This window comes from Salvelinus alpinus, chromosome 28, assembly GCF_045679555.1.
Source record: "Salvelinus alpinus chromosome 28, SLU_Salpinus.1, whole genome shotgun sequence".
Taxonomy (NCBI): Eukaryota; Metazoa; Chordata; class Actinopteri; order Salmoniformes; family Salmonidae; genus Salvelinus; species Salvelinus alpinus.
In genome coordinates this window covers 18,895,856-18,923,586 of record NC_092113.1, presented here as the reverse complement: position 1 = coordinate 18,923,586, position 27,731 = coordinate 18,895,856, and the positions used below count along the sequence as shown (strand labels likewise).

Genomic DNA, 27,731 nt, shown 5'->3' with positions numbered 1-27,731 from the left:
GTAGTTAAGATACGCAACATTAATGTAAGATTAACATTTGTACAAGCCATTTGAGAAGCTTGAATATGAGGAATACTGAAGATATGGTTATGTTACACCTGCACTAAGATGTAAATCCGATTTAAGAAAATGAAAGTTATGTAAACCTTAATTGATTATGATAATATAATATTTACCAGTTTAAGGCACAATCTATACATTTAGTTCATTATTGCAGAGTAGAAGCAATTATTCTGCTATTCCTGAAGTAGTAATAATACATTTTATTTTAGGGATTGTATCAAAACGTCAATCATTACTATAAAATACAATTTCAACTCCATATCCCCAAGAACATTGGTTCTTGATAAACGTCCCCACTGACAACAGTCATTATATCTGTGTTATATGTTGAGGAGCTTGGGGTTGATCCGTAGCTCAGTATTACTTTGTCTCACAGGTTAACTTTAACCTGGATTGTTTTCAGTCAGACATGAGACAATCTGGTTGTTGGCATAAAAAGACCATTTCAACAATCTTTTTAAAAGGGTGTGAAATTCTTAACAGTAAGGGATGATCTAGAACCAAAACAAATTCATCTCTGGAGGATGTTGGTTGCAAATTGGCCTGATGGAATCCAACTGAAGTCAAAGGGTGCGTTCCAGATATAGGATCGCTACATCATTTTGCCGTGGTATGTTAAACACTTGTCCAGGTATTGTAAAGATCAGATTTGATTTTTGAAGAACTGCGCAGAATCTGTGCATCTGGAACGCACCCAAAATGGTGTACTATGAGAATGGTGTCACGGTGAGGTTGTTGGCGTCAGAACACGTCCTCCTTGGAGCTAAGGTAGTTCTGCTTTTTTCTCACATTCCAGTGTAAACATTGTGCCAGGCTCTCGAACCAGTCGTTCACGGGATCCCGGAAACAGATGGAGGGAACGGGGAAGCAGGAAGTAGTGATGGTAATGCTTGAGATAAAAAGAGAGAGAAAGACAAAAGAGCAAACGTCACAGTCAATCAGGTATGAGTGGGAGGCATGCAAGGTATTCGCAATCCCCCCCAAACAATGATGAAAGAGAGACTTGAAACTGGCTGACTAACTTCCTAAAAGGAGTCCTCTGTTACTGGTATATCAATGGGCTGCCAGCATTTCAGCGACAAGGAAGATAATTATCTCTGGCTGCATAAAGGAAACATCATGTGATCATCTACAGAACATCATGTGATGTGACATTTTTGTCTCGAGTACATGAAACTGGTCAATATAATTATATAACTGGTACTGTCTGTGTATTCAGGCACCTTGCGGGAGTTAGATGAGCTTTGGGTTGAGTTCATCAGGCTATCTTCCATGTTTATCAGCTTTTGTTTGGTGGTATTTTGACTAGGGGGGAGGTTGCGATGACTGAGTGGTCAAAAGGTCACGCACTTGTCTCCATGGCAGATCTCTTGTCTCTTCCTCCCATCGAATGACACCCAGGCCGTATTCCTGGAGTCACGTGACAGCATGATCTGAGCGTGACAGACGGAGCAGAAGATAGGAATCCAGATGAACGACCAGTCAAAGACAACAAAAGTCTAGCAGTAAATGTGAGTGTGTGTATTATAAGCAATGTCCTCATTGCCATGCATCACCAGTGACTGAAAGAGTACGCATTGTGCTAGCTGTGTGTCAGACTGGTCATTGGTTACCTTTGTGTACTGTTCAATACAAATTTTCTGGAGAGGAGAAGTAAATGCTAATGTCTTGTGGAGAGGAGCAGTAAATGGATAATGACAGTATGGTGAACGCATGTGTGTGTATGAATGTGCATTTGTGTGTGTTTACCTTGAGTTCCACCCCAGCAGGCACCACTATGGGTCTGAAGGACAGTGAGTGGGGGCATATGGGGGTGATCATGATGGCCGACACGTTGGGGTGGATCATGGAGGCTCCGGCTGCTACCGCGTATGCAGTGCTGCCGGTGGGAGTAGAGACGATCACACCTGACACAACACAAACACACAGTCTGAGACAGACACTACTTTGACCGCTACACCACCAACACCCAAGCCTAAAAACACCAACAACAAGCTAAAAGAAGTTCCAAAACACAGTAAACCATCCCCATGACAACGGAAATACTTCTGACATTTTGAGAGGTTTCCAGAAAGGGAGTTATAGGAAGTAGTGAAGGACAGATAGCAAAGCAAAGACTAAACGTTGCCATCTCAGCCAAATCTACCAACAAGGCGAGCTGCAACAGTATGCACCACTAATAGAACATCAGTACCATGTTTGTATTTGAACAGATTTATCCCTCGTGTCTTGTACACAAGCAGTAAGCAGTCGTATAAACATCACAGTATAACGACCAGTTACAGCATCTAAACTAGAGGTCGACCGATTATGATTTTTCAACACCGATACTTGGAGGACCAAAAAAAGCCGATACCGATTAATCGGACGATTTTTATATATATTTGTAATAAATGACAATTACAACAATACTGAATGAACAATGAACACTTATTTTAACTTAATATAACACATACATAAAATCAATTTAGTCTCAAATAAATAATGAAACATGTTCAATTTGGTTTAAATAATGCAAAAACAGTGTTGGAGAAGAAAGTAGAAGTGCAATATGTGCCACGTAGTAGAAGTGTAGAAGTGCAATATGTGCCTCTGGTATAGAGGTCCTGGATGGCACTTTTGTATTTTTTAAATTTTATTTAACCTTTATTTAACTAGACAAGTCAGTTAACAACAAATTCTTATTTACAATGACGGCCTACCAAGAGGCAAAAGGCTTTCTGCGGGGACGGGGGCTGGGATAAAATATTTAAATGTAGGACAAAACACATATCACCACAAGAGAGACACCACAACACTACATAAAGAGAGACCTAAGACAAATCAAATCAAATCAAATTTTTATTTGACTACAACAGGTGTAGACCTTACATTGAAATGCTTACTTACAAGCCCTTAACCAACAATGCTTTAAGAAGTTAAGAAGAAAAACGTGTAAGTAAGTAAAAATTAGATAAGTAAAAAAAAATGAATCAATAAAAGTAACAAATAATTTAACAGCAGCAGTCAAACAATAATAGCAATAGCAAGGCTATATACAGGGTAGAGGTCGACCAATTATGATTTTTCAACGCCGATACCGATACCGATTATTGGAGGACCAAAAAAAGCCGATACCGATTAATCGGCCGATTTTTATTTATTTATTTGTAATAATGACAATTACAACAATACTGAATTAACACTTATTTTAACTTAATATAATACATCAATAAAATCAATTTAGCCTCAAATAAATAATGAAACATGTTCAATTTGGTTTAAATAATGCAAAAACAAAGTGTTGGGGAAGAAAGTAAAAGTGCAATATGTGCCATGTAAGAAAGCTAACGTTTAAGTTCCTTGCTCAGAACATGAGAACATATGAAAGCTGGTGGTTCCTTTTAACATGAGCCTTCAATATTCCCAGTTAAGAAGTTTTAGGTTGTAGTTATTATAGGAATTATAGGACTATTTCTCTCTATACCATTTGTATTTCATATACCTTTGACTATTGGATGTTCTTATAGACACTTTAGTATTGCCAGCCTAATCTCGGGAGTTGATAGGCTTGAAGTCATAAACAGCGCTGTGCTTCAAGCATTGCTAAGAGCTGCTGTTTGAATGAATGCTTACGAGCCTGCTGCTGCCTACCACCGCTCAGTCAGACTGCTCTATCAAATATCAAATCATATACTTAATTATAATATAATAAACACACAGAAATACGAGCCTTTGGTCATTAATATGGTCAAATCCGGGAAACTATAATTTAGAAAACAAAACATTTATTCTTTCAGTGAAATAAGGAACCGTTCCGTATTTTATAGAACGGGTGGGAACCCTAAGTCTAAATATTACCTGACATGAATTCTCCTCGTGGATTGCAATATAATCGATTACCGATTGTTATAAAATGTTGAAGTCAGCCCTAATTAATCGGCCATACCGATGGGGTAAAACATGTCCTTTAACCCAGTAGCAGCAGGTTGAGGGGTTTACTACTCACCGTCTCCCTGTACCGTGGTGATGAGGTGTCCGTCTAAGAAGAGGTCCACGTTGGAAAGGTAGGAGGACGGGCCTCTGTCCACCACCACCTCATTCAGCACCTGTTGGACCAGGAAACCCAGAGTCATGTTAACCAGAGATACTCCACTAGCCATGTTGGTAGTTACTTTGGGAATACTTTTTGAACCCAGCCCTATGTTATGACTTGTTAATGCCCACTCAGTAGGAAGCAGGGACTGTGTGTATGATGACAATGCAGAAGGAACTACGATCAAAACTCAAACACCCCACATAGCCCACATACATCAACCCTATGATAGATGATAGCACCAGGCCAAAATAGAAGCACATAGGGTGCATTGCTAGAACTACAGAAAAGCAGTGAAACAAATCCATGTAAGGAGGAAGTGAAACTAGACCTGAAGGATTGCTGCCACCCTACAATCCCCAAAACAGGTTGTACATTTAGACCTTTCTGGTATTTTATCATGCCGCTGGGATCTGAGGTCAGGCCTGTGACAGTGGGAACATTACCAGAATAAAGACAATGAGTCCTTTGACTGAGATGTTCCACGTCATCATGATGCTAGGAGCCTATTGTGGTACTAACCATAATACTGGGGTAACATACCAGTCCGGTGTACTGTGTAGCGCTCACCTGGTACTGCATGGCTTTGCGGCTGCCCTCGCTGTCTCCGTTTGTCATGATGATGCCCTTCTCGTCCACCCGGGCCTTCTTCTCTCGGCTCTCCTTCACCACTCGCAGGCGACTGCGCAGGATGATGGTGGCGTTACCTGCTCAGCAGACACACAAACTTTTGTTTAACTAAGAGTAGCATGTAAAATGTAAATGTGAACCTAGCAGCTAGAAATGCTAACTGTAGCACAACGTGTGCCGTGTAAACAGCCACCAGCATACAGATAAGAGAGTAAGGCTTCTGTTGTTGAAATTGGGTAAGGCCAAGCCTAAAGACGTACCCTCAATGATTTGGGTGATCTGAGACTGGTATGTGTCAAAGTTGAAAGGCGTGAGGAAGCCCAGAGAACCCAGGTGGAAGGCCATAACAGGTGGAACACTCTTCTGAAAAAACACATCAGCACATACACACACAAGCAAGCTATGGAAACAAGCACAATCAATATTTATTTTACTACAATTCACAGTATATTCAAAAACTGACAAATGAGTATGTTTACTTTACTTGGAGAAGTGAATGAATAGTAAATGTATACCTGGAAGAGTGATGATGCGTAAAGTAAGGTCCCATCTCCACCAAGACAGATGATGAAGTCTACTCGATTGGAAATGTCATCGAGATCTGCGGTGTGCATACAAACACATTAGGTTCAAGTCCGTAAGAGAAAGCTATACTACTTCAAGTGAGAGTTTCATAGACATTCATAGACAATCCTGACATTGACACAACAGTCACTTTTGTTGCTGAGAATTTTCCTGCAAAGCAGAAAATGCAAACTTGTAATGCATTTGAGTTTTAAAAAGGCTTCTAAAATCTCTCATTTCCAATTTCAGACTTGATTTTCCCTAACAAAAATGTATTAACCCCTACAAAATAATAAATTAATTATAATCCACATAATAATTCACAGTTCCTGTTGCTGCAGGATTATTTTCCCGCTGTAGCATACTGGCTCAAATTAAGATCCTACATCACTAGCTACATAGATTCAATCAGATCAATCTATCATCCTTCAGGATTGTATTCACTAGGCACCAAATGGAAGAAAACGGACAAAAAAAATGTAGGGACTACCTAAACTTCTCCCATAAGATAATGCATTTTAGTTTTTTTGTTGAAAAAAAAGGGCTACTTTGTGCACTAATGAATACGACCCAGTCCTCTAATGGTCTCCTCACCTTCTCTGAAGGTGCACAACTTCTGGATAACGGCCGCAAAGCTCTCATCGGCCTGGATGGCTAGGTCCGCCAGAACCTTCCTCTCCACGTAAACAATCATGTTTTTCTGGTAGGACAACGCACAAGTATAAACATATGCATTAGCAACATGCACATGTAATGCAGGGTTTGTACAGATTGTAATGCAAGTCAAATTTTGGGGCTCCCGAGTGGCGCAGCGGTCTAAGGCACTGCATCGCAGTGCTAGAGGCATCACTAAAGACCCTGGTTTTATCCCGGGCTGTATCACAACTGGCCGTGATCGGGAGTCCCATGGGGCGGTGCACAATTGGCCCAGCGTCGTCCAGGTCAGGGGAGGGTTTGGCCGGGGTAGGTCGTAATTGTAAATAAGAATTTGTTCTTAACTGACTTGCCTAGTTAAATAAAAGGTAAAACAATAAATGTTTAAAAATTGAAGGACCTTCAAGTGCTTTTTCAAGCACAAATATTTATTTTCAAGGACAATCAATTTATAATAGTTCCTATTATGCAATTGTTTCTAGTTGCCACCAGATGGCAGTATATTACCACAACCTCATGAAAAAAACACTAACTTACTATTCATCAATACCTTACAAGTTCTACTCAAATAATATGTGTTTCACTACTTATTTACATGAGGACTGATGGTGTTGACTGATTTCCTTATATGAACTGTAACTAAGTAAAATCGTTGAAATTGTTGCATTTTGTGTTCATATTTTTGTTCAGTATACATAATATTAAATTGTCTTTATATTTAAATTGTCTTTAAATTTCACAAAATGTTAGGTCCCACAGGCCAGCCCATAATGAAAGTGAATTCTGACAGTGTAAAAGGCCCTTAGTTGACTCTAAAATTGTGTATTCTATACCCATTTGAAGATAAACAAGTTCTTAATGAGTTTGATAAGATTAATGACTCTCTCAGGGGACCCTATTTAAACATGGGTCCCGGACCCAAAGTTTGGGAACCACTGTACTACTAACGTCATCTTTATAGCTAGCTACAGTACCTGGCTAATAGCCAAAGCCCTTGAGCAACCTAGCTAGCTAGACTTCTGACTGAAATATCAGTGACTATTTACCAGTCATTCTCCGAGAGTCAGGGTGGGTTTGTGTGGGGTTTGTCTGTTGACACGGCAGGAGTCGAGGGATGTTAAAAGAATTCCCACTGTCAGCGGCATCTCTCTGCTATTTGCCGCTGTAGATCTGGGCTGAGGTAGTTTGTTTCACCTCTCGGCCTATGTCGTGGGCGGAGTTTCCCATTGGAAAGAGTGGTGAATTAATGAATGCGCTGCTAACATGGAAAATTCGGGGGAGCAGGAGAACATAACGAGCATACATGAATCATTCATGATTCCACTCGTTCGCAGAGTAATGCGTGATTTGAACTCAGATCAAGAAGCCTTCTGAGCGTTCATCAATGCTGGGAATGCAATAATAAGTGGGTAAACGATAATTAACCAAATAAAAAGGTTGAGTAAACGCAAATTCACAAATAAAACCGTGCATAAACAGCATTTACCCTCCACTACATCCCTTGTTGGGTTTGGTAAACCCATTTTTAAAAATTCTACATTTGCCCAGCATTCTAGCTATTGATGTGACGTTTGGCGGCGCCTAATCAGTCAGTTCTGTACCTGCCTGGCTGAGTGGCAGTGTGGATGAAATTAGCGAGCTCGCCAGGCAACCAGAACGCAAAACACGTGAGGAAATTAAACTTGGTAGTCTGCCTGGAAATTAATTTGCAAGACCAATAACATATTTCATAATTTTCTGTTCTCCTCATTTTAATTCAAGTACTTTTCAAGTACCAACATGAGAAAATGTCTGATTTTCAAGTTATTCCAGTATTTGAATATCAGAGTGCCAAATTCAAGTACTTTAACCACCTCAAGCACCTTGTGCGAACCCTGGTAATGCTAATACTTTCATATTACCCTTTAGAAGACTAATAGGTCGAAAGAATATTCAGACTGTACAGTTTACAAGCAGCTTTACTTTCTTGTAAGGTGTAAGTATACAATTATTCATTTTTTAAAATATATTCTCAGTCACTAATATTTCTGTTTTTAGGGACTTAATGGCAGACTTTCTAATGAAACTGAACTACACACACCCATCAAGGCCGCTAAGGTGCATGTAGCTATAATTTGAGACTAGAGAGCCTCTGCACACTGTGGGTCACTGCAAAAAGTACAAATGTCCTACCTCTGTGAGAAACACACAGAGCTCTTTGAAAGGCTGCAGTAGACTGGCATCCTGGATCTTCTTAATGACAAGGACACTTTTGGGAGGCTTGTTCCACGTCAGTCTCTGGCTGGCTGGGTCCTGAATGTGCCTGAGTGGTGAGAAAGAAAGACCACAGGTAATCAATACCTTTTTTAAGAGTAATAATGAATTGTACATTTTAATCACTCATCATTTGATCAAAGGGATTGCAGCAACAAAGAGCTGTTTTTCCGTAATAAAAAAATAATTCAATTTTGATGGAGCACCATTTGTAAACCTACAGCGAAGAACTGTAGTTTTACACGAGTCATAGTCCTTCTTGACATTTTGAGGTGAATAAACATAGTTGTAATTCTCCCATGGTTTCTCACTACTGTAGCCTGTAAACTTTGCGGCTATTGAACATTTCTGGTTTGGGCATGGTGAGCTCTCAGTAGCCATGTTTTGAGCTCTTGTGGTTGTTGGCTCAGTGTTCCTTCATACTGTTTGTTTTTACCAGTTTGATAAGATGCAAAGCTGCTTAATACCTATCCTATTATTGACTGGGGCTTAGTCTAGTAACACTGGCAGCCTCAGAATTCAGCAGGGTCAAGAAGGGACCATACATTTATATAAACACATCACAGTGACCTCACATTCCAACCAAGGTGCAGGAATAACACCCTGATGAAGGCGACACGTTGAAACGCTCTGGTGTCATAAGTATTTTTCTTGTCAACTTCCACTGTTGTACTTGTTTCAAATTTCCATTAGGGCTGTGACGATACCAGTATCACAATATTTTTTCCATGGCAAAAATTAAAACATGAAGCAGACCGAACTCTTTTAGTCCTTTAAAAAAACGGCTCTATATAAAATATTGTGTGCTAAAGCTTGGAAAATAAATTAATGTGACACTGGATGTCAACATAATTATGTTTGTTCCCAACATTCTGGCTGTTTTCCCAAAGAAGTTAACTCCGCTCGTGTATTGTTTCCTTGCCACGATTCTAACGAGTATCGCGCTACAAGTATCGTCCAGACGTAATCTCCAGTGTCATGTACATTTTCGAGGGGTTTGTGGAATAGTGTTAGTTGACAGAGCATACAGATACAGTGGTAGAATGTAAATTTTGTCATCATTCATTAAAAGTAAGGCTACTTGTAATTTTTTACATAATGCATGCGATTAGCTCTAGCAGTCCTTGTCGACTTTGTGAGCTGGTTACACGTGACCTTAACTTGAAACTCAAATGGTCGATTAAAACAAAAACTAATCTGTAGGCCTTCATACAAAGTAGCCTAATTGAGGGAAAACCAGAGTTGTGCTGTAGTTTGTAGTCCTTGTACAATATCAAATTGTTATTTTGAGATACTGTTAAGGATGAGATACTCTGTCTGTTGAAACAGAGGTTTGTTTTACATACAAAATGTGTTAAAACAGTAATACAACAGTACAAATACAAGAGATGGACCACACATGATAACACCAGTTTACTAGATTACACACTACACTGCTTAATCTATTATTGTTTGGCTTCTGGTACCATAAGACTGACACTGTAAAAGAGACATAGTTCCCGTGTGGCTCAGTTGGTAGAGCTTGCCGCTTGCAACGCCAGGGTTGTGGATTTGATTCCCACAGGGACGAAAAAGTAAAACAATTTGTGACTCGTTTCAGGAAACTAGGCATATGTCGTGCGTCACTACTTCACAGGAGAGCCATTTGAACGTAAACTTTAAAAAAAAATCTAAATGCGTTTTTTGGCAGGAATGCCTTCTGGAACATGTGAACTTTTATGTGCCTTAATAACAAACTTGTATGCCATCTGTAAATATGAATACAATTGTTAAATTACGAGCCTAGTTGGTTTAGCCACAGAAAAGACAGCAACCTTCCAGCTAGCCATGATTGGCTGAGAAAATGAGTGGGCTGGACATGCCGAGATGAGTTCGGATTGGTCTGACATGTAGCACGAGTCGGTCTATTTGAGCTGGTCAGTATGTGTAGGTAATCCTGTCTGACGCGGCTTTTTAAAAAAGATATATCGCATAGTAGAACTGCATAAGTGTTGCTCTCCACTTGGAGGACCGAGTTTTGAAACAGTGGAGTTAGAGTATGATAGCTAAGGAGATGGAGAAAACCCCTGTCTCTGGATTACATCTTCAAACTAAGGGCAACCATGGCATCCGTGAGAGAGGGAGAAGCGTACATCCATGTATACATTTTCAGATATTACACGTTTTTCAGAAAGTCATTTTCATTTCAAGATAAAGTGTACTGTTAGCTAGCTAGCTAACGTTAGCTGTCTGGTTTGCTAGCTAATGTTACGTGTATAATCTGTGTAGTAATATTATTCGTATCGCAGAGCCATTTGCTTTGCAAGTTATAGCCTAATGTTAGCAAGCTAACATTGAACCTGTTTGGTTAGTTAGCTGCAGATTCATGTAGGGCAGTAATGTCATGAGTTGCGATTATGGTTCATTGTTTAGCTAGCTAGCTACATGTAGTAACAAAATACTCCACTATGCAAGTAACCATTTCAATAGACTGTTAATGATGTCACTGCGACAACAGTTGATAGACATAGCTGGTAAATTCACTCTCGCTATCTACTCGGATTTCAGAGCACTTTCGTCTGAGTATGCCAGTGCGCAGAATAACTGATGAATTTACGAACACTCAACACCCGTTGAATATGGCCGGTGTCAGTAAACGTTGGCAAAAAAGCGTAAATTGTTGACAGCAGCACAGTTGCAGTCATCAACGCTCTGGATAACATAAAAACAGCCTAACCAGCTCTGCTAGGGCGAGTAAAATGGTCAGAGTGAGCTGTTCTCTCATTTGTGTCTGGAAGTAGCTAGCAAGCTAGCAAACATTAGCCAGTTAGCTTGGGTGATTGACTGCTGCTGTTAGGACAGAATGCTCGGATCAACCCTTAAAGAGATGGGTGGGGCTAAAGCTTAAGAGGGTGTGAATGATGCTGAATGGGTATAGACAAAGAAGAGGTCTGCAGTAGGTGTACCAAAACATACAAAGGCCATTTTCTCAAAAGTGAGGTTACAAGTTTACAACTTTCAAAACATAATTACTTTCCCATTGTTCCTCAACTTTAGTGTATGATATACCATTTTCTAGCTAACTTTCTACTTTGTAAAAAGTCAAATGTAAAAAACACAATTTCAAAAGTTGCTACATAAGACCGAATCAAGCCGGTCGGTCACATTTATGCACTCACTACTTACTGTAAGTCACTCTGGATAAGAGCGTCTGCTAAATGACAAATGTAAATAACCGAAACTTGGATTTCCATATCCTTGAAATAAGTCTACTGTATGTAAAACACTGACATGTCAACTTGGGTTGCCAGATAAGTGCAAGATTGACATTACATCAACTTGGGTTGCCAGATCTATAAATCCTTCGGAGAGAAACAACATTTTCATATTCCCCATCATCTCTTTTGGGGTATGGTAGTACGCAAATGTACAATCTGGCAATATTTTGAGGATGTTGGGGCGGCAGGTAGCCTAGTGGTTAGAGCGTTGGACTAGTAACCGAAAGGTTGCAAAACCGAATCCCCGAGCTGACAAGGTAAAAATCTGTGGTTCTGCCCCTGAACAAGGCAGTTAACCCACTGTTCCTAGGCTGTCATTGAAAATAAGAATTTGTTCTTAACTGACTTGCCTAGTTAAATAAAGGTAAAATAAATTATTAATCTCTTGTGGATTTGAGTAGTTTACGTGAGATTCTTTGTTGCTGAGATTAGTGGTAGTGTGTACTTGGAGGATCATCTTTCATTATAAATCAAGGTTTCAATATGTTGTATCTGACTTTCTAAATGTGTATCTGTTTATTGTCAACAACTGAGTCCTCTGTGTTAGCCAGAGAGGGTGTGTGCAGTGCACCACAGTCATTACTGCTCATGGGGTGAGGTGGGGGCTTGTGTCAAACCATTACAGACCGAAGTCACAACCCAACTCATGACACAACCCAACTCTGAATGTACCTCTATTCACGAAAGGCCACAAATTACAATTCCATACAGGAATAGGCTACAATTGGAACAAAATAAAAAAAGATGCAAAAGTTTTGATACATGAGAAAACATCTTTACAAAACGTAACATTGGGCTTTACGAAAGGTACTTTGTAAAAACATGTAATTTGTTTGTGTGACATATGTGAGCAGTGAGCACACAATTAGCCTATGTTATAAGCCAATATCAGAACAGGCAAACCCTCACCCACACCCCTGCCCCCACTGGAGAAAGTCTGGCTAAACAGGTAGGCAAAACCCTCGTCCCTGTTTCATTACAAAGACCAAATATGGACAATGTCACAATGTGCCTGTGTTTTGTCAGTGGTATGGCTCATTTAGTTACAAATAGCAGTCACTCATAATAACCTCAACCTACAGCCAGCCATCTAGGAATAGTACTTCTCATTTTAAATTCCACTGTTTACAAATGAGAGTAAAATCATGCCCATATGACCATATATACTCTACAGATGGATACTATCTATACATACCATAGATACTAGTACACAGGTATAAGTCTTTCAGGTCCTAATGTCACCTAATGACAAACCAAAAGCAAAAGGAAAAAAACACATTCACTATGCTAACAATACAGGACGATGCAGGTTAGTACTTCACTCATCAAACATTACTGGTAAAGCCATGTTCCTATTGAGAAAGCCTGTCAGCCGAAGAGAAAGAAAGACAGAGCGAGAATATTCTCACCATTTCCACACTTTGTTGTCGCTGTTCTCCGGAGCTTGCGGTTGCACACACTGGTTGAATTTCATGGCTGTCTGCATGTGATGCTTCTTCAAGCAGAGATGGGTGGAGAGAGCACTGACTGACTGTGCTTGGTTATGCCTAGCTACCTGCTCTTCAGTCTATCTAAAGCAACCATATCTTCATATCTAAAGCAAAACAACTCATTTTGCTCTGTACAGTCTCTGTGTGCCTAAAGCATTCTTTAAAAAATCCAGTGGTTAATTCAAGTTCTATTTAACCACCTAATGCAGATCTCACCACTGAAGTTCAATTCTGTTGATAGTCTTCCCATAAGCTGCCTTCAATATCTATCCTTCATCAAACCACCAGAAAAGCCACAGTTGTCACTACTTCTTCCTGGATTGCCTTGTGTAAATATTAACTCTAAATCTCTACTCTGCATTCTGACGATGACCCAAACCTCTCACTCATCTTAAAACAGACCTGATAGAATGACATCATCGCCAGCCCCGCCTACAACAATTACAGACCTTCCCCTTTAAGGGAAGACAACTCTCTCATTGGCTGGCTGTGTTAAGATGTTATAGAACAATGTTCAAGTGGACTTTCCCGGGTTAGTCCTACCTAAAAGTAGTTAATCTGAGAACATTACATACATAGGACCATTACAGATGGATTACACTTCCTTGATATGAGGAATAAGTACTATGAATTGTTTGTTATATATTATTCAATGAGTATTATAACATTTTTGCTAGGGCATATACAGTAAAAAAAATTAACTACCCCATACTGCTTTGTCGAATAAAAAAACGTCCATGAATGTATTAAAAGAGACACATTTTAGAAGAGTTTTACAATGAAACAAATTGTAAACAAATCTTTTGCTACATAAAAGAAAAGGACATCCTAAAATGAGTGCCTGTCAAATCAAATCAAATTTTATTTGTCACATACACATGGTTAGCAGATGTTAATGCGAATGTAGCGAAATGCTTGTGCTTCTAGTTCCGACAATGCAGTAATAACCAACGAGTAATCTAACCTAACAATTTCACAACAGCTATCTTATACACAGTGTAAAGGGATGAAGAATATGTACATAAAGATATATGAATGAGTGATGGTACAGAACGGCATAGGCAAGATGCAGTAGATGGTATCGAGTACAGTATATACATATGAGATGAGTAATGTAGGGTATGTAAACATTATATTAAGTGGCATTGTTTAAAGTGGCTAGTGATACATTTTTCACATGTATGGCAGCAGCCACTCAATGTTAGTGGTGGCTGTTTAACAGTCTGATGGCCTTGAGATAGAAGCTGTTTTTCAGTCTCTCGGTCCCTGCTTTGATGCACCTGTAAAGACTGCTCTTCATTATAATGACAGATACACTACACTGAGTGTCCAAAACATTAAGGACACCTGCTCTTTCCATGACATAGACTGACCAGGTGAATCCAGGTGAAAGCTATGATCCCTCATTGATGTCACTTGTTAAATCCACTTCAAATCAGTGTAGATGAAGGGGAGGAGACAGGTTAAAGAAGGATTGTTAAACCTTGAGACATGGATTATATATGTATGCGATTCAGAGGGTGAATGGGAAAGACAAAATACTTAAGTATCTTTGAACATGTTATGGTAGTAGGTGCCAGACGCACTGGTTTTTGTCAAGAACTGCAACAAGAACAGCCAACTTGACATAACTATGGGAAGCATTGGAGTCAAAATGGGACACCATGCCCAACAAATTGAGGGGGGGTGAATTCTTCACCAATGACTGGAGATGAGTTGGACAGAAGGTGGAATTTATTTTTTAGAGATGAATCACACGACACAAGTGTGTGTATGTGTGTAAGAAAGGGGGGAGGGGTTGTCTGTGTGTGTGATTGTCAGTGTGGACGTTGGCCACACTTTCAAGGCTAAAACATGTCACTGCCTGCAGATCAAGCAACTTTCTCTTGCCCACATCAGTCAAATCAGCACAGCAGACATCTCCACATTATATAACGGGAAACAAATATCCACTAAGGGTTCTTTCTTTCTTTCTTTCTGCATAGGAAATGCTTGGGCTGGCCGAAAATGTATATGGGATGGGAAAACATATTCAGATAGAAAATGAAGTAGAATATACACTGCTCAAAAAAATAAAGGGAACACTAAAATAACACATCCTAGATCTGAATGAATGAAATATTCTTATTAAATACTTTTTTCTTTACATAGTTGAATGTGCTGACAACAAAATCACACAAAAATTATCAATGGAAATCAAATTTATCAACCCATGGAGGTCTGGATTTGGAGTCACACTCAAAATTAAAGTGGAAAACCACACTACAGGCTGATCCAACTTTGATGTAATGTCCTTAAAACAAGTCAAAATGAGGCTCAGTAGTGTGTGTGGCCTCCACGTGCCTGTATGACCTCCCTACAACGCCTGGGCATGCTCCTAATGAGGTGGCAGATGGTCTCCTGAGGGATCTCCTCCCAGACCTGGACTAAAGCATCCGCCAACTCCTGGACAGTCTGTGGTGCAACGTGGCGTTGGTGGATGGAGCGAGACATGATGTCCCAGATGTGCTCAATTGGATTCAGGTCTGGGGAACGGGCGGGCCAGTCCATAGCATCAATGCCTTCCTCTTGCAGGAACTGCTGACACACTCCAGCCACATGAGGTCTAGCATTGTCTTGCATTAGGAGGAACCCAGGGCCAACCGCACCAGCATATGGTCTCACAAGGGGTCTGAGGATCTCATCTCGGTACCTAATGGCAGTCAGGCTACCTCTGGCGAGCACATGGAGGGCTGTGTGGCCACCCAAAGAAATGCCACCCCACACCATGACTGACCCACCGCCAAACCGGTCATGCTGGAGGATGTTGCAGGCAGCAGAACATTCTCCACGGCGTCTCCAGACTCTGTCACATGTGCTCAGTGTGAACCTGCTTTCATCTGTGAAGAGCACAGGGCGCCAGTGGCGAATTTGCCAATCTTGGTGTTCTCTGGCAAATGCCAAACGTCCTGCACGGTGTTGGGCTGTAAGCACAACCCCCACCTGTGGACGTCGGGCCCTCATACCACCCTCATGGAGTCTGTTTCTGACCGTTTGAGCAGACACATGCACATTTGTGGCCTGCTGGAGGTCATTTTGCAGGGCTCTGGCAGTGCTCCACCTGCTCCTCCTTGCACAAAGGCGGAGGTAGCGGTCCTGCTGCTGGGTGTTGCCCTCCTACGGCCTCCTCCACGTCTCCTGATGTACTGACTGGCCTGTCTCCTGGTAGCGCCTCCATGCTCTGGACACTACGCTGACAGACACAGCAAACCTTCTTGCCACAGCTCGCATTGATGTGCCATCCTGCATGAGCTGCACTACCTGAGCCACTTGTGTGGGTTGTAGACTCCGTCTCATGCTACCACTAGAGTGAGAGCACCGCCAGCATTCAAAAGTGACCAAAACATCAGCCAGGAAGCATAGGAACTGAGAAGTGGTCTGTGGTCACCACCTGCAGAACCACTCCTTTATTGGGGGTGTCTTGCTAATTGCCTATAATTTCCACCTTTTGTCTATTCCATTTGCACAACAGCATGTGACATTTATTGTCAATCAGTGTTGCTTCCTAAGTGGACAGTTTGATTTCACAGAAGTGTGATTGACTTGGAGTTACATTGTGTTGTTTAAGTGTTCCCTTTATTTTTTTGAGCAGTGTATTTAGCAGGGAGTACCGGTAGGCAGGCTGTATCATAGTCTATAAAACTATCTTTGCTACTTATGGACAGCCGAGAGGCTTTGCACCTGACTGAGGATGCTAATCCATCTATTATTTCTGCTTAAAGCAGACAAGTTACATGACGGCCCGAGTCAAGTGCCAAGGAAGGCTCTGGCCAATCTCTAAGAAAAGAGACAGTCAAATTGCTTTGGTAAGAGTCTTTCATAACTGTACGCCGACTGTCCCACAATGTGTGACATGCAGTGTTGGGGAGTAGTGATCTACAGTACATGTAGTTCAACTAGTAATTCAACTACATTTTGCAGTAGCTTGGTGGTAGTTGGACTAAATTCAAATATTGTTTTCAGTAGTTAATCACTTTTCTTAATGTAGTGGTGTAGCTAACTACTGGAACTATACACAGAAAATCCAAAATATGGGTGAAGTAGGCAAGAATTTCCTTTCTTTTTCGGCATCAAACCTGCCAAACTCTCACTTTCAGTTTGATCCCATCAGTCCAAAGACCCCAGCAAAAATCGGCTTTTCATTAATCTGACCTTCATTTACAGTGCCTTGAGAAAGTATTCATACCCCTTGGCTTATTCTACATTTTGTAGTGTTACAGCCTGAATTCAAAATGGACTAAATATTATTATTTTTTATCTCACCCATCTACACACAATACCCCATAACGACAAAGTGAAAATATGTTTTTATAAATTTTCACACATTTATTGAAAATGAAATACAGAAAAATCTCATTTACATGTGTTCACACCCGAGTCAATAGATGTTAGAATCACCTTGGCAGCGATTACAGTCTTTCTGGGCAAATCTCTAAGAGCTGTGCACTCCTGGATTGTACAAAAAAAAAAAAAATTATCTTCAACCTCTGTCAAGTTGGTTGTTGATCGTTGCTAGAGAGCCATTTTCAAGTCTTGCCACAGATTTTCAAGCCGATTTAAGTCAAAACTGTAACTAGGCCACTAAAGAACACTCAATGTTCTCCATTTTTATATTTATTTTTTAGGGGGTGGATCAGCTTTAATATTGCAGATAGATTGTTGCTTCAATCAATGTAATTGTCTGCATAATTTCCAATCCCCCAAATATGTTTTGGGGTAAATATATCTATACACACACACACACACATACACACACTACCGTTCAAAAGTTTGGGGTCACTTATAAATGTCCTTGTTTTTGAAAGAAAAGCTCATTTTTTGTCCGTTAAAATAAAATTGATCAGAAATACAACGTAGACATTGTTAATGTTGTAAATGACTATTGTAACTGGAAACTGCAGATTTTTTTATGGAATATCTACTTAGGCGTAAAGAGGCCCATTATCAGGAACCATCACTCTGTGTTCCAATGGCATGTTGTGTTAGCTAATCCAAGTTTATAATTTTAAAAGGCTAATTGATCATTAGAAAACCCTTTTGCAATTATGTTTTGGATTTCTATTTGCCATATATTTTTCAACTGTGCTGTGATGCTTCACAAAAATACTGAACCTTTCTATTCTCATAGTTTCTACAGATTATCTTTAATTTACAAACATTTTTGCTAAAATAATTATTATGTTATTGATCGATTGACTATGACTTTTCAAATCACCCAGTATTGCTATCTGCAGCGTTAGCTCTAGGTACATGTTGCAATTCTTCAGCCATTCCTGGACCTGTGACCAAAAACGAGCTACATATGGACAGTACCAAAATAAATGATCTTGTGACACTGCCTCCTTGCAGCAAAATCTGCAGAGCTGGGAAGATTGTATATATATACCCCCATATATATAACATTCATTGGTTGCAAGAATTTTGTATAATAATTGAAATTGAAAAAATTCTAAGTATTGAATCTGGTGTCGTTTTGCATGTCAATTCATAAACCACGTGCCATGGAATCGGTACATCGAAAATCTCTTCCCAACTATTTTGCAATTTATATGGCACAGGTCCTTCAATTAAATGTTGTCTTGGTAAACAACTCCAGTGTATATTTTGTCTTGCGTTTTAGGTTACTGTCCTGCTGAAAGGTGAATTTGTCTCCCAGGGTCTGTTGGAAAGCAGACTGAACCAGGTTTTCATCTATGATTTTGCCTGTGCTTAGCTCTATTCCACTTATTTTTATCTTAAAAAACTCCCTAGTCCTTGCCGATGACAAGCATACACATAACATGATGCAGCCACCACCATGCTTGAAAATATGAAGAGTGGTACTCAGTGATGTGTTGTGTTGGATTTGCCCCAACATAACGCTTTGTATTCAAATATAAGATTATTTCTTCGTTACATTTTTTCCAGTTTTACTTTAGTGATTATTGCAGTACTTATTGCAAAAAGGATGCATGTTTTAGAATATTTTTATTCTGTACAGGCGTCCTTGTTTTCACTCTGTCAATTAGGTTAGTATTGTGGAGTAACTAGAATGTTGTTGATCGATCCTCAGTTTTCTATCACAGCCATTAAACTCTGTAACTGTTTTAAAGTCACCATTGGCCTCATGGTGAAATTCCCTGAGCGGTTTGCTTCCTCTCTGGCAACTGAGTTAGGAAGGACGTATATTTGTACTGACTGGGTGTATTGATACACCATCCAAAGTGTAATTAATAACTTCACTCAAAGGGATATTCAATGTCTGCTCTTTTTTATTTTTTACCCATCTACCAATAGGTGCCCTTCTTTGCAAGGCTTTGGAAAACCTTCCTGGTCTTTGTGGTTGAATCTGTGTTAGAAAGTCACTGCTCAACTGAGGGACCTTACAGATAATTGTATGTGTGGGGTACAGAGATGAGGTAGTCATTCAAAAATCATGTTAAACACAATTATTGCACACAGAGTGAGTCCATGCAACTTATTATGTGACATTTTTACTCCTGAACTTATTTAGGCTTGCCATAACAAAAGGGTTGGATACTTATTGACTCACAATTTTTTTTTACTTTTGTGAACTAACACTCGCACTTGACCCCCCTTTACTAGCCCTGACTTTACTGATAGCTACTTTATTTAGGAATAATTAACTTACTATGACTGTGATATATAGTTGTCCCACCGAGCTCTCTTAAGATGACTGCACTAACTGTAAGTCACTCCGGTTAAGAGCGTCTGCTAAATGACAAATAAATAAAAAATCTATCACAAAAAAAAAGCCCAATGCAGTTGTTTTTATATCAATTTGAAATAATTTCTTGGTAATAATTAAGTACCTTAATGCAATAGATGTTCAAAAAAAATGCGCAAAAATGGCTTTTAACACTATCATTCCACTATTAGCGGCAGGTATATTATGGACATTTTCTAAAATGACAATGCAGAAATTCAAAGAAATCTTGTGTAGCACCTTTAAGTTAACTTTTTTTTCTTCTTAAAAGGGGCAATCTGCAGTTGCTAAATCCATTTTTGTACTTATAACCAAATTATATGTACCCACTGATTCTTGAACAATATAACTTATAAATGCCTCATGACCTTAGTTAAAATGTTGTACTCCATCAGAACCCAAAATATAAACATTACAAATCTTTTCCGAGATGGGAGATAATTAACTTGCCATCTGTAGTATCGTATAGCTTAGGATTTGTGACATTACGTACTTTTGAGGATAATAGGCACGTTTCTCAACATATACACTGACTTTGAGAAGGGATTGCGTGACGATTAGTTTAGCATGACAACATGAATGCGTCTGGTCGACAGTCTGCTGGGTGGGGTGTTATACATTCCTTCCTTCATTGGATTCCTATCTCCTTTCTATAATATTCTGGCAACGGCATCATGCAATGCACCCTGCACATCATGCTATTACACATTTCGAGGTAGGAATATCGCAAAAATATATGATTAATAGCGCATTCGAGAGAAGACATCCTTCCAAGTTATGACAACGGCAAGTATTGAAATAGTGATCTAAAAGTCGTATTCCTATTAACTTCCAGTGTAGTGAGAGCGACTTTATCCCAGTGCCACGTCAATAGAACGCCAATAACTCAGATACACATGAAAACATGAAATGACCCAGGGAATCAATAGAACATCACTCAGAGATGCACAAAAACAATATAACATTCAAAATGGGTGAACCTTTCCTTTAAGAGTTACCAGCAGTTGTCTTAGAAAAGGGCAGTAAGTCAGCAGTTCCCACGCCATAGACAGTTCCCGCAACAATTTGGAGGTGTTGAAAGAATGTTTTGATATTTCTGTAGGATCCATCCATAAATAATATAAGCTTACATGCAACATTATCGGGGTCATTCTGCAAAATGAGTCCCTTTTGAGTCCCTTTGGTATTTTATATAGAAATTGTGCACCAATGTTGAATAAAAAAAAATGAAGTGCCCTTTAATATAGACCACATGGAAAATTCTATACAATTCTATACAATTGCTATTGCATTTTGACATGTCCCCCTGTCAGAGGTGGCAGCAATTATTTTTTAATCCTAATGGTAACCAGGTAAAACTCCGGAACCTAGTTGTAGCAGGGACCTTAAGGGTTGCCGTAATGCCTGGGGCAAGTGAGCTGAGCAGTCGGGCAAGTTGAGCCTGTTTTCTTCTGAAAACAACAAAACAGTAAGGAATTCCTGTAGGTGTAGCCTAAAACTGATCTTCCTGGTTCATCCCCATTGTTAAAGTGAAAGACAGACAATTTATGGCATTTATAGCAGCTGGGAAAGTTGAGTCTGCTCTGTGGTTGTCCCATTAGGCAGGGGATTTTTTAAAACTGAATACAACCAAACGGCAAAGAATTCCAGTATGGGCGTCACAAAATATATATTTTTACCTGCTACAGTGGATATTTAATTTTTGGTGCGAAAAGTGCAAATCAATCCCAGAACAACAGAAAAAGACCTTGTGAAGATGCTGGAGGAAACAGGTACAAAAGTATCTATATCCACAGTAAAATGAATCCTATACTGATATAACCTGAAAGCCCGCTCAGCAAGGAAGAAGCCACTGCTCCAAAACCGCCATAAAAAAGCCAGACTACGGTTTGCAACTGCACATGGGGACAAAGATCGTACTTTTTAGGAAAATGTCCTCTGGTCTGATGAAACAAAAATAGAACTGTTTGGCCATAATGACCATCGTTATGTTTGGAGGAAAAAGGAGGAGGCTTGCAAGCCGAAGAACACCATCCCAACCGTCAAGGATGGGGGGAGGCAGCATCATGTTGTGGGGGTACTTTTCTCCAGGAGGGACTGGTGCACTTCACACAATAGATGGCATCATGAGGGAGGAAAATGATGTGGATATATTGAAGCAACATCTCAAAACATCAGTCAGGAAGTTAAAGCTTGGTCGCAAAAGGGTCTTCCAAATGGACAATGACCCCAATCATACTTCCAAAGTTGTGTCAAAATGGCTTAAAGATATACTTCTCCTTAATAATGCAACCGCTGTGTCAGATTTCAAAAAAGCTTTACAGCGAAAGCACACTATGGAATAATCTGAGTACAGTGCTCAGCCACCAAAACAAGCCATACAGATACCCGCCATGTTGTGGAGTCAACAGAAGTCAGAAATAGCATTATAAATAATCACTTACCTTTGATGATCTTCATCGGAATGCACTCCCAGGAATCCCAGTTCCACAATAAATGTTTGTTTTGTTCGATAAAGTCCATCATTTATGTCCAAATACCTCCTTTTTGTTCGCGCGTTTAGTTCACAAATCCAAATTCACAAGGCAAAGGCACTTAGTCCAGACGAAAAGTCAAAACAGCTCCATTACAGTTCGTAGAAACATGTCAAACGATGTATAGAATCAATCTTTAGGATGTTTTTATCATAAATCTTCAATAATATTCCAACTGGACAATTCCTTTGTCTTTAGAAATGAAAGGGAACGCAGCTCTCACTCACGGCCGCGCGCGTGACTTAGCTCATGGCATTCTGCCAGAGACCTTAGTCAAACAGCTCTTATTCGCTCCCCCTTCACAGTAGAAGCCTGAAACATGGTTCTAAAGACTGTTGACATCTAGTGGAAGCCGTAGGAAGTGCAATTGGACCAAGTTTACACTGTATCTTGGAAATCTACATACCTCAGATTTCCCACTTCCTGGTTGGATTTCTCAGGTTTTTGTAGTGTTTTCTATCCAAATATACTAATAATATACATATCTTCGCTTCTGGGCCTGAGTAGCAGGCAGTTTACTCTGGGCACGCTTTTCATCCGAATGTGAAAATAGCGCACCCAGCCATAAGAAGTTAAGGACAACAAAGTCAAGGTATTGGAGTGGCCATCACAAAGCCCTGACCTCAATCCTATAGAAAATCTGTGGGCAGAACTGAAAAAGCGTGTGCGAGCAAGAAGGCCTACAAACCTGACTCAGTTACACCAGCTCTGTCAGGAGGAATGGGCCAAAATTCACCCAACTTATTGTGGGAAGCTTGTGGAAGGCTACCCGAAACGTTTGACCCAAGTTAAACAATTTTAAAGGCAATGCTACAGAATACCAATTGAGTGTATGTAAACTTCTGACCCACTGGGAATGTGATGAAAGAAATAAAAGCTGAAATAAATAATTCTCTCTACTATTATTCTGACATTTCACATAATTAAAATAAAGGGGTGATCCTAACTGACCTAAAACAGGGAATATTTACTAAGATTAAATGTCAGGAATTGTGAAAAACTGAGTTTAAATGTATTTGGCTAAGGTGTATGTAAACTTCCGACTTCAACTGAACCTGAGGAATGTGGAGTGTGCGCTCTGCTTTCTATCGACGTGTGCCATGCCCGACCCGCGCAACCAGTGATTTCCGTGAATCTGATTGGTCAAGACTAGGGCTGTGCCGGTGATTGTCAAGCAAATAACTGCGCGTCTCACGGTAATTGACCGTTAATTAACATAAACACATTTAGCATCTCCTGGCTTCCACGCATAGCCTACAAGCCACTGATGCAGACCTTTCGAACATCTACATTTTAAAAAGTCTAATAAATTCATGTAATATAGCCTACACCATTAAAGTAAATCCATAATTTATTTTAGACAGGTCTAAAGAAGCAAGATATGAAGAAAAATGATGTGTATTTCAGAAGAACAGAATAGCATACTCTGAGTTGTCATTATGTTAGGCCCTGATCTGGCTATGCCATATGGCTGTAGTCTACACTAGTTAATTTAGCAGACAAGATTTGCTTAGAATTCAGTGGCATTATTTTATAGTATGAAGAACACAATCGAACATAGCTGAATAAAATAGAAAGGATATTTTCTCTAAACGATTTGAGGGAGTGCGCACATGCGGCTATCCTGTGTTGAGAGGTTAAAGAAACAGTTCCTCCTATATGCTTAATTTAGAGTTATTTATGCAATTTTAGTTGTGATACAAACGTTGGGCTATATGTTTGGATTTTTAATACATTCTAAGGCTGCATGAAGTGACTAATGATGATTTAAAAAGTAGCATAAAAAGGCATGAGCTCTGCTTTGTTATTTGCGCAGGCTGCACACACTTCATCAGTCTCTTATTCACAATTTGACAAACACTTGATAATGTCTTGAATTTCCCGGGGCATCCCCTTTGTGTGGCTTTAATACACCCTAAAGAATCCATGCCTTTTGCGGCCAGTGGCTGTTGTGCCCTTGGCTGAATATAATAATTATAATTCCTTTCTCCCGGCTGGATGCTCTGATGTACCTCTCACTCACATTGCTCTCTCAGATATCTCAATTCTTATTAGCCAATGCCAGTCACGTGATTGGCTCATTCTCACAGGCTACAAGTGAAGACAAACACATCGGGGACGCAACTGTGCGCGTCCTTAACCAGTTCTGAGGTGCATATTGAAGATATTGGATGAACTGTCCACATTTATTTTTCGGCAGTAGGCCAAACAAAGAGCAAAAGCACTAGCCTATCAAGTTTTGTACTATGGGGGATAGTAGACTGACATATTGGGCTGCCTATATCAATCTACTATCCCCCATAGTACAAAGGTCGACCTATTCTGTGCGAGAAATAAATATTCCAAACATAGTCTGGGACAGTGGGATGCGATAGATCCCAAATTGATACAACCACTAGCATCACAAAAACGTTTTAAGCAATGAGACTGACGCAACAGATCAGAACGTTTAGCTTAAAATGTTGATAAACTATTAGGCTATTTCTTCACATTATAAGTGCAGCAATGCACACGGCAGTAGCCTATAAACGTGAATGTTCCAAAATGCAATCAATTAGCGGGAAAACACAATTGTCAAAAGTGAACGCAAACGCAATTATGCATGTAATGCTTTTATTATAAAGGTGGATTTTTATGGTGAAAATTCTCACCCAAACTTGAAACTCACGCATTGCGTATGTATGCCAGTAAGGCTCTACACCCATTGTAAAGCGGATTAATGTGCTTAATTTCAAGAAGTTATTTGGCCACTTTAGTTGTGATACAAACCTTATCAAAACACATAGGCCTATGGGCTAGCCTACATGAGGTGTGCGACTATGATTTGAAAAAGTCGTAAAAAAGGCATGCATTGTATCTTGCCTTACTGCTCACAAACTGGGCACCATTCACAAGTGATAATATATAATTCACAAGTGATATGCTAATATTGTCACTCATCAGACTGTTCTTGATGTAATCTTATCTTTACATATACTAAATAATATATGTGTGGAATATATTTTGAATTAGAATGGACCATTATCATGCACCTGTCTCGAAACAGGGGCAGGGGAAAAAATACATGTAATCTGTACACTTAAATAGCGAATGGAGGACGTTCTTCCTGTGGTTTATTTTCATGCCAGCCAGGTAGGCTATACTCCTGTTGTAAAGAGAAGCAATGTGCTTAATATTAGGAAAGTTGAGAAATAAAAATAGTAGGCCTAGCCTATAGAAAGCTGATGGGATCCTCCTCTTTTCACTGGAGGCCATCACTCTGTTTTCATACGCAATTGCATAGCTTATAGAAATGTTGCACAACATGAGCTCATGGGCTCTCATGAAGTGTTTGATTTTCGATCACATTTGCATTGATGTCAGAGTGATTAGAGGGACAATAGAGTGCCGAGTACCAGGCAGTTAGCAAGTTTGGTAGGCTACTAATGACCATCAGCAGCATCAGAGCTTGGAGAAGCCCAATTACCGTGACTAAACACATGGAATTTGACTGCCGTCATGACTCGTGACCGCTGGTGTGGCGGTAATACGGTCACCGTAACAGCCCTAGTCAAGACACACACACACAACCTGCAGCACTCTGTTGAGGACATAGTGCGCGAGTTGACAAATTATGAGGCAAGTCAGTCTAAAAAAAAAACAGTAGGCCTACTTTGTCTATGTTTTCAATGCTTTTGCGTACATTTTTTATTTTACCAAATCAGAAGTGGTGGGGCGCTGCAGTTTAAATAATGTTCAGTTTTATCACTCAACACAATGTCACAGGTGTTTAAAGTTGAGGGAGCGTGCAATTGGCATGCTGACTGCAGGAATGTCCACCAGAGCTGTTGCTAGAGAATTGAATGTAAATTTCCCTATCATAAGCCGCAACGTTGTTTTCGAGAATTTGGCAGTATGTCCAACCGGCCTCACAACCGCAGACCACATGTAACCACACCAGCCAAGGACCTTCACATCCGGCTTCTTCACCTGCGAGATCGTCTGAGACCAGCCACCCGGACAGCTGATGAAACTGTTGGTTTGCACAACTGAAGAATTTATGTCTCAGGGAAGCTCACCTGCGTGCTCGTCGTCCTCACCAAGGTCTTGACCTGACTGCAGTTTGGCGTCGTGACCGACTTTAGTGGGCAAATGCCTACCTTCGATGTCCACTGACACGCTGGAGAAGTGTGCTCTTCACGGATGAATCCCGGTTTCAACTGTACCAGACAGTGGCAGACAGTGTGTATGGCGTCCTGTCAGGGAATGGTTTGTTGATGTCAACATTGTGAACAGAGTGCCTCATGGAGGCGGTGGGGTTATAGTATGGGCAGGCATAAGCTACGGACAACGAACACAATTGCATTTTATTGATGGCAATTTGAATGCACAGAGATACTGTGACAAAATCCTGAGGCCCATTGTCGTGCCATTCATCCACCACCATTACCTCATGTGTCAGTATGATAATGCACGGCCCCATGTCGCAAGGATCTATACACAATTCCTGGAAGCTGAAAATGTCCCAGTTTTTCCATGACCTGCATACTCACCAGACATGTCACCCATTTAGCATGTTTGGGATGCTCTGGATCAACATGTACAACAGCGTGTTCCAGTTCTCGACAATATCCAGCAACTTCGCACAGCCATTTAAGAGGAGTGGGACCAAATTCCACAGGCCACAATCAACAGCCTGATTAACTATATGCAAAGGAGATATCGTGCTGCATGAGGCAAATGGTGGTCACACCAGATACTGACTGGAATTCTGATCCATGCCCCTAACTGTTTTTTTAAGGTATCTGTGACCAACAGATGCATATCTGTATTGCCAGTCGTGAAATCCATAGATTAGGGCCAAATAAACATATTTCAATTGACTGATTTCCTTATATAACCTGTAACTCAGTATAATCTTTGAAATTGTTGCATGTTAATGTGTTTATATTTTTGTTCAGTGTAGTAGAAATCAATGCACACTACTGAGGAAGATAACAGTCTTTCCAGACCCACGTGTTTGACAACAGCCTGATAATCAGATAAGGTGATGCGCTGTACCAAAATGATACTGCCAATTAGAGAAAAAAATATATATGTTTTTATTATCACATACACCGGCGCCCCTGGAGCAAATTAGATGACACATTCTCAGTATGGATGAGCCTAGTATGTTGACATTTGTTGGCAATGGAGCTTTATCTGTAGTACAACTTGTACACAGTATGTCATTTTAGAAAGTACTGTAATAGTCAAGACAGATTTCGGGACACAGCCCGAGACTTTTCCCCACAGTTGGTAAGAATCACATGCACTAAGTGTCACTTAAAAACATCAGTTGATAGTAACTTACATGACTGCGTGTGGATTCTGCAGCATACATGCTTTTGGTCCAAAAGTGGTCACAGGACTTGTTCCATGTAAAGACTGATTTTTCCTGAAACATTTGAATGACAGAGAGAAAAAGGACATTGTTTACAGGTTCAA

The 27,731-nt window shown here is 40.1% G+C and overlaps 1 protein-coding gene across 4 annotated transcripts; it reads right to left on the bottom strand.

Annotated features, from left to right (window-relative positions):
* Nucleotides 1-243: 243 nt before the first annotated feature.
* On the bottom strand, nt 244-27,731 carry LOC139557327 (NAD kinase-like). 4 transcript variants are annotated; one of them, XR_011671365.1, is made up of 10 exons: nt 12,906-13,353; nt 8,159-8,288; nt 5,927-6,032; nt 5,284-5,369; nt 5,029-5,131; nt 4,709-4,845; nt 4,052-4,151; nt 1,813-1,970; nt 1,287-1,496; nt 244-952 (listed from the first exon to the last, which is right to left on the bottom strand). XR_011671365.1 is itself a non-coding variant. In XM_071371987.1 (10 exons), exons 1-10 carry the CDS (start codon nt 27,714-27,716, stop codon nt 805-807), a joined length of 1,170 nt encoding a protein of 389 aa, XP_071228088.1. In that variant the 5' UTR covers nt 27,717-27,731; the 3' UTR covers nt 244-804. The 4 variants fall into 4 exon arrangements, 2 of the variants coding, with proteins under 2 accessions (XP_071228088.1, XP_071228089.1); XM_071371987.1 differs by lacking the exon at nt 12,906-13,353 and adding an exon at nt 27,598-27,731 and having other exon boundaries at nt 1,414-1,496; XM_071371988.1 differs by having other exon boundaries at nt 1,414-1,496.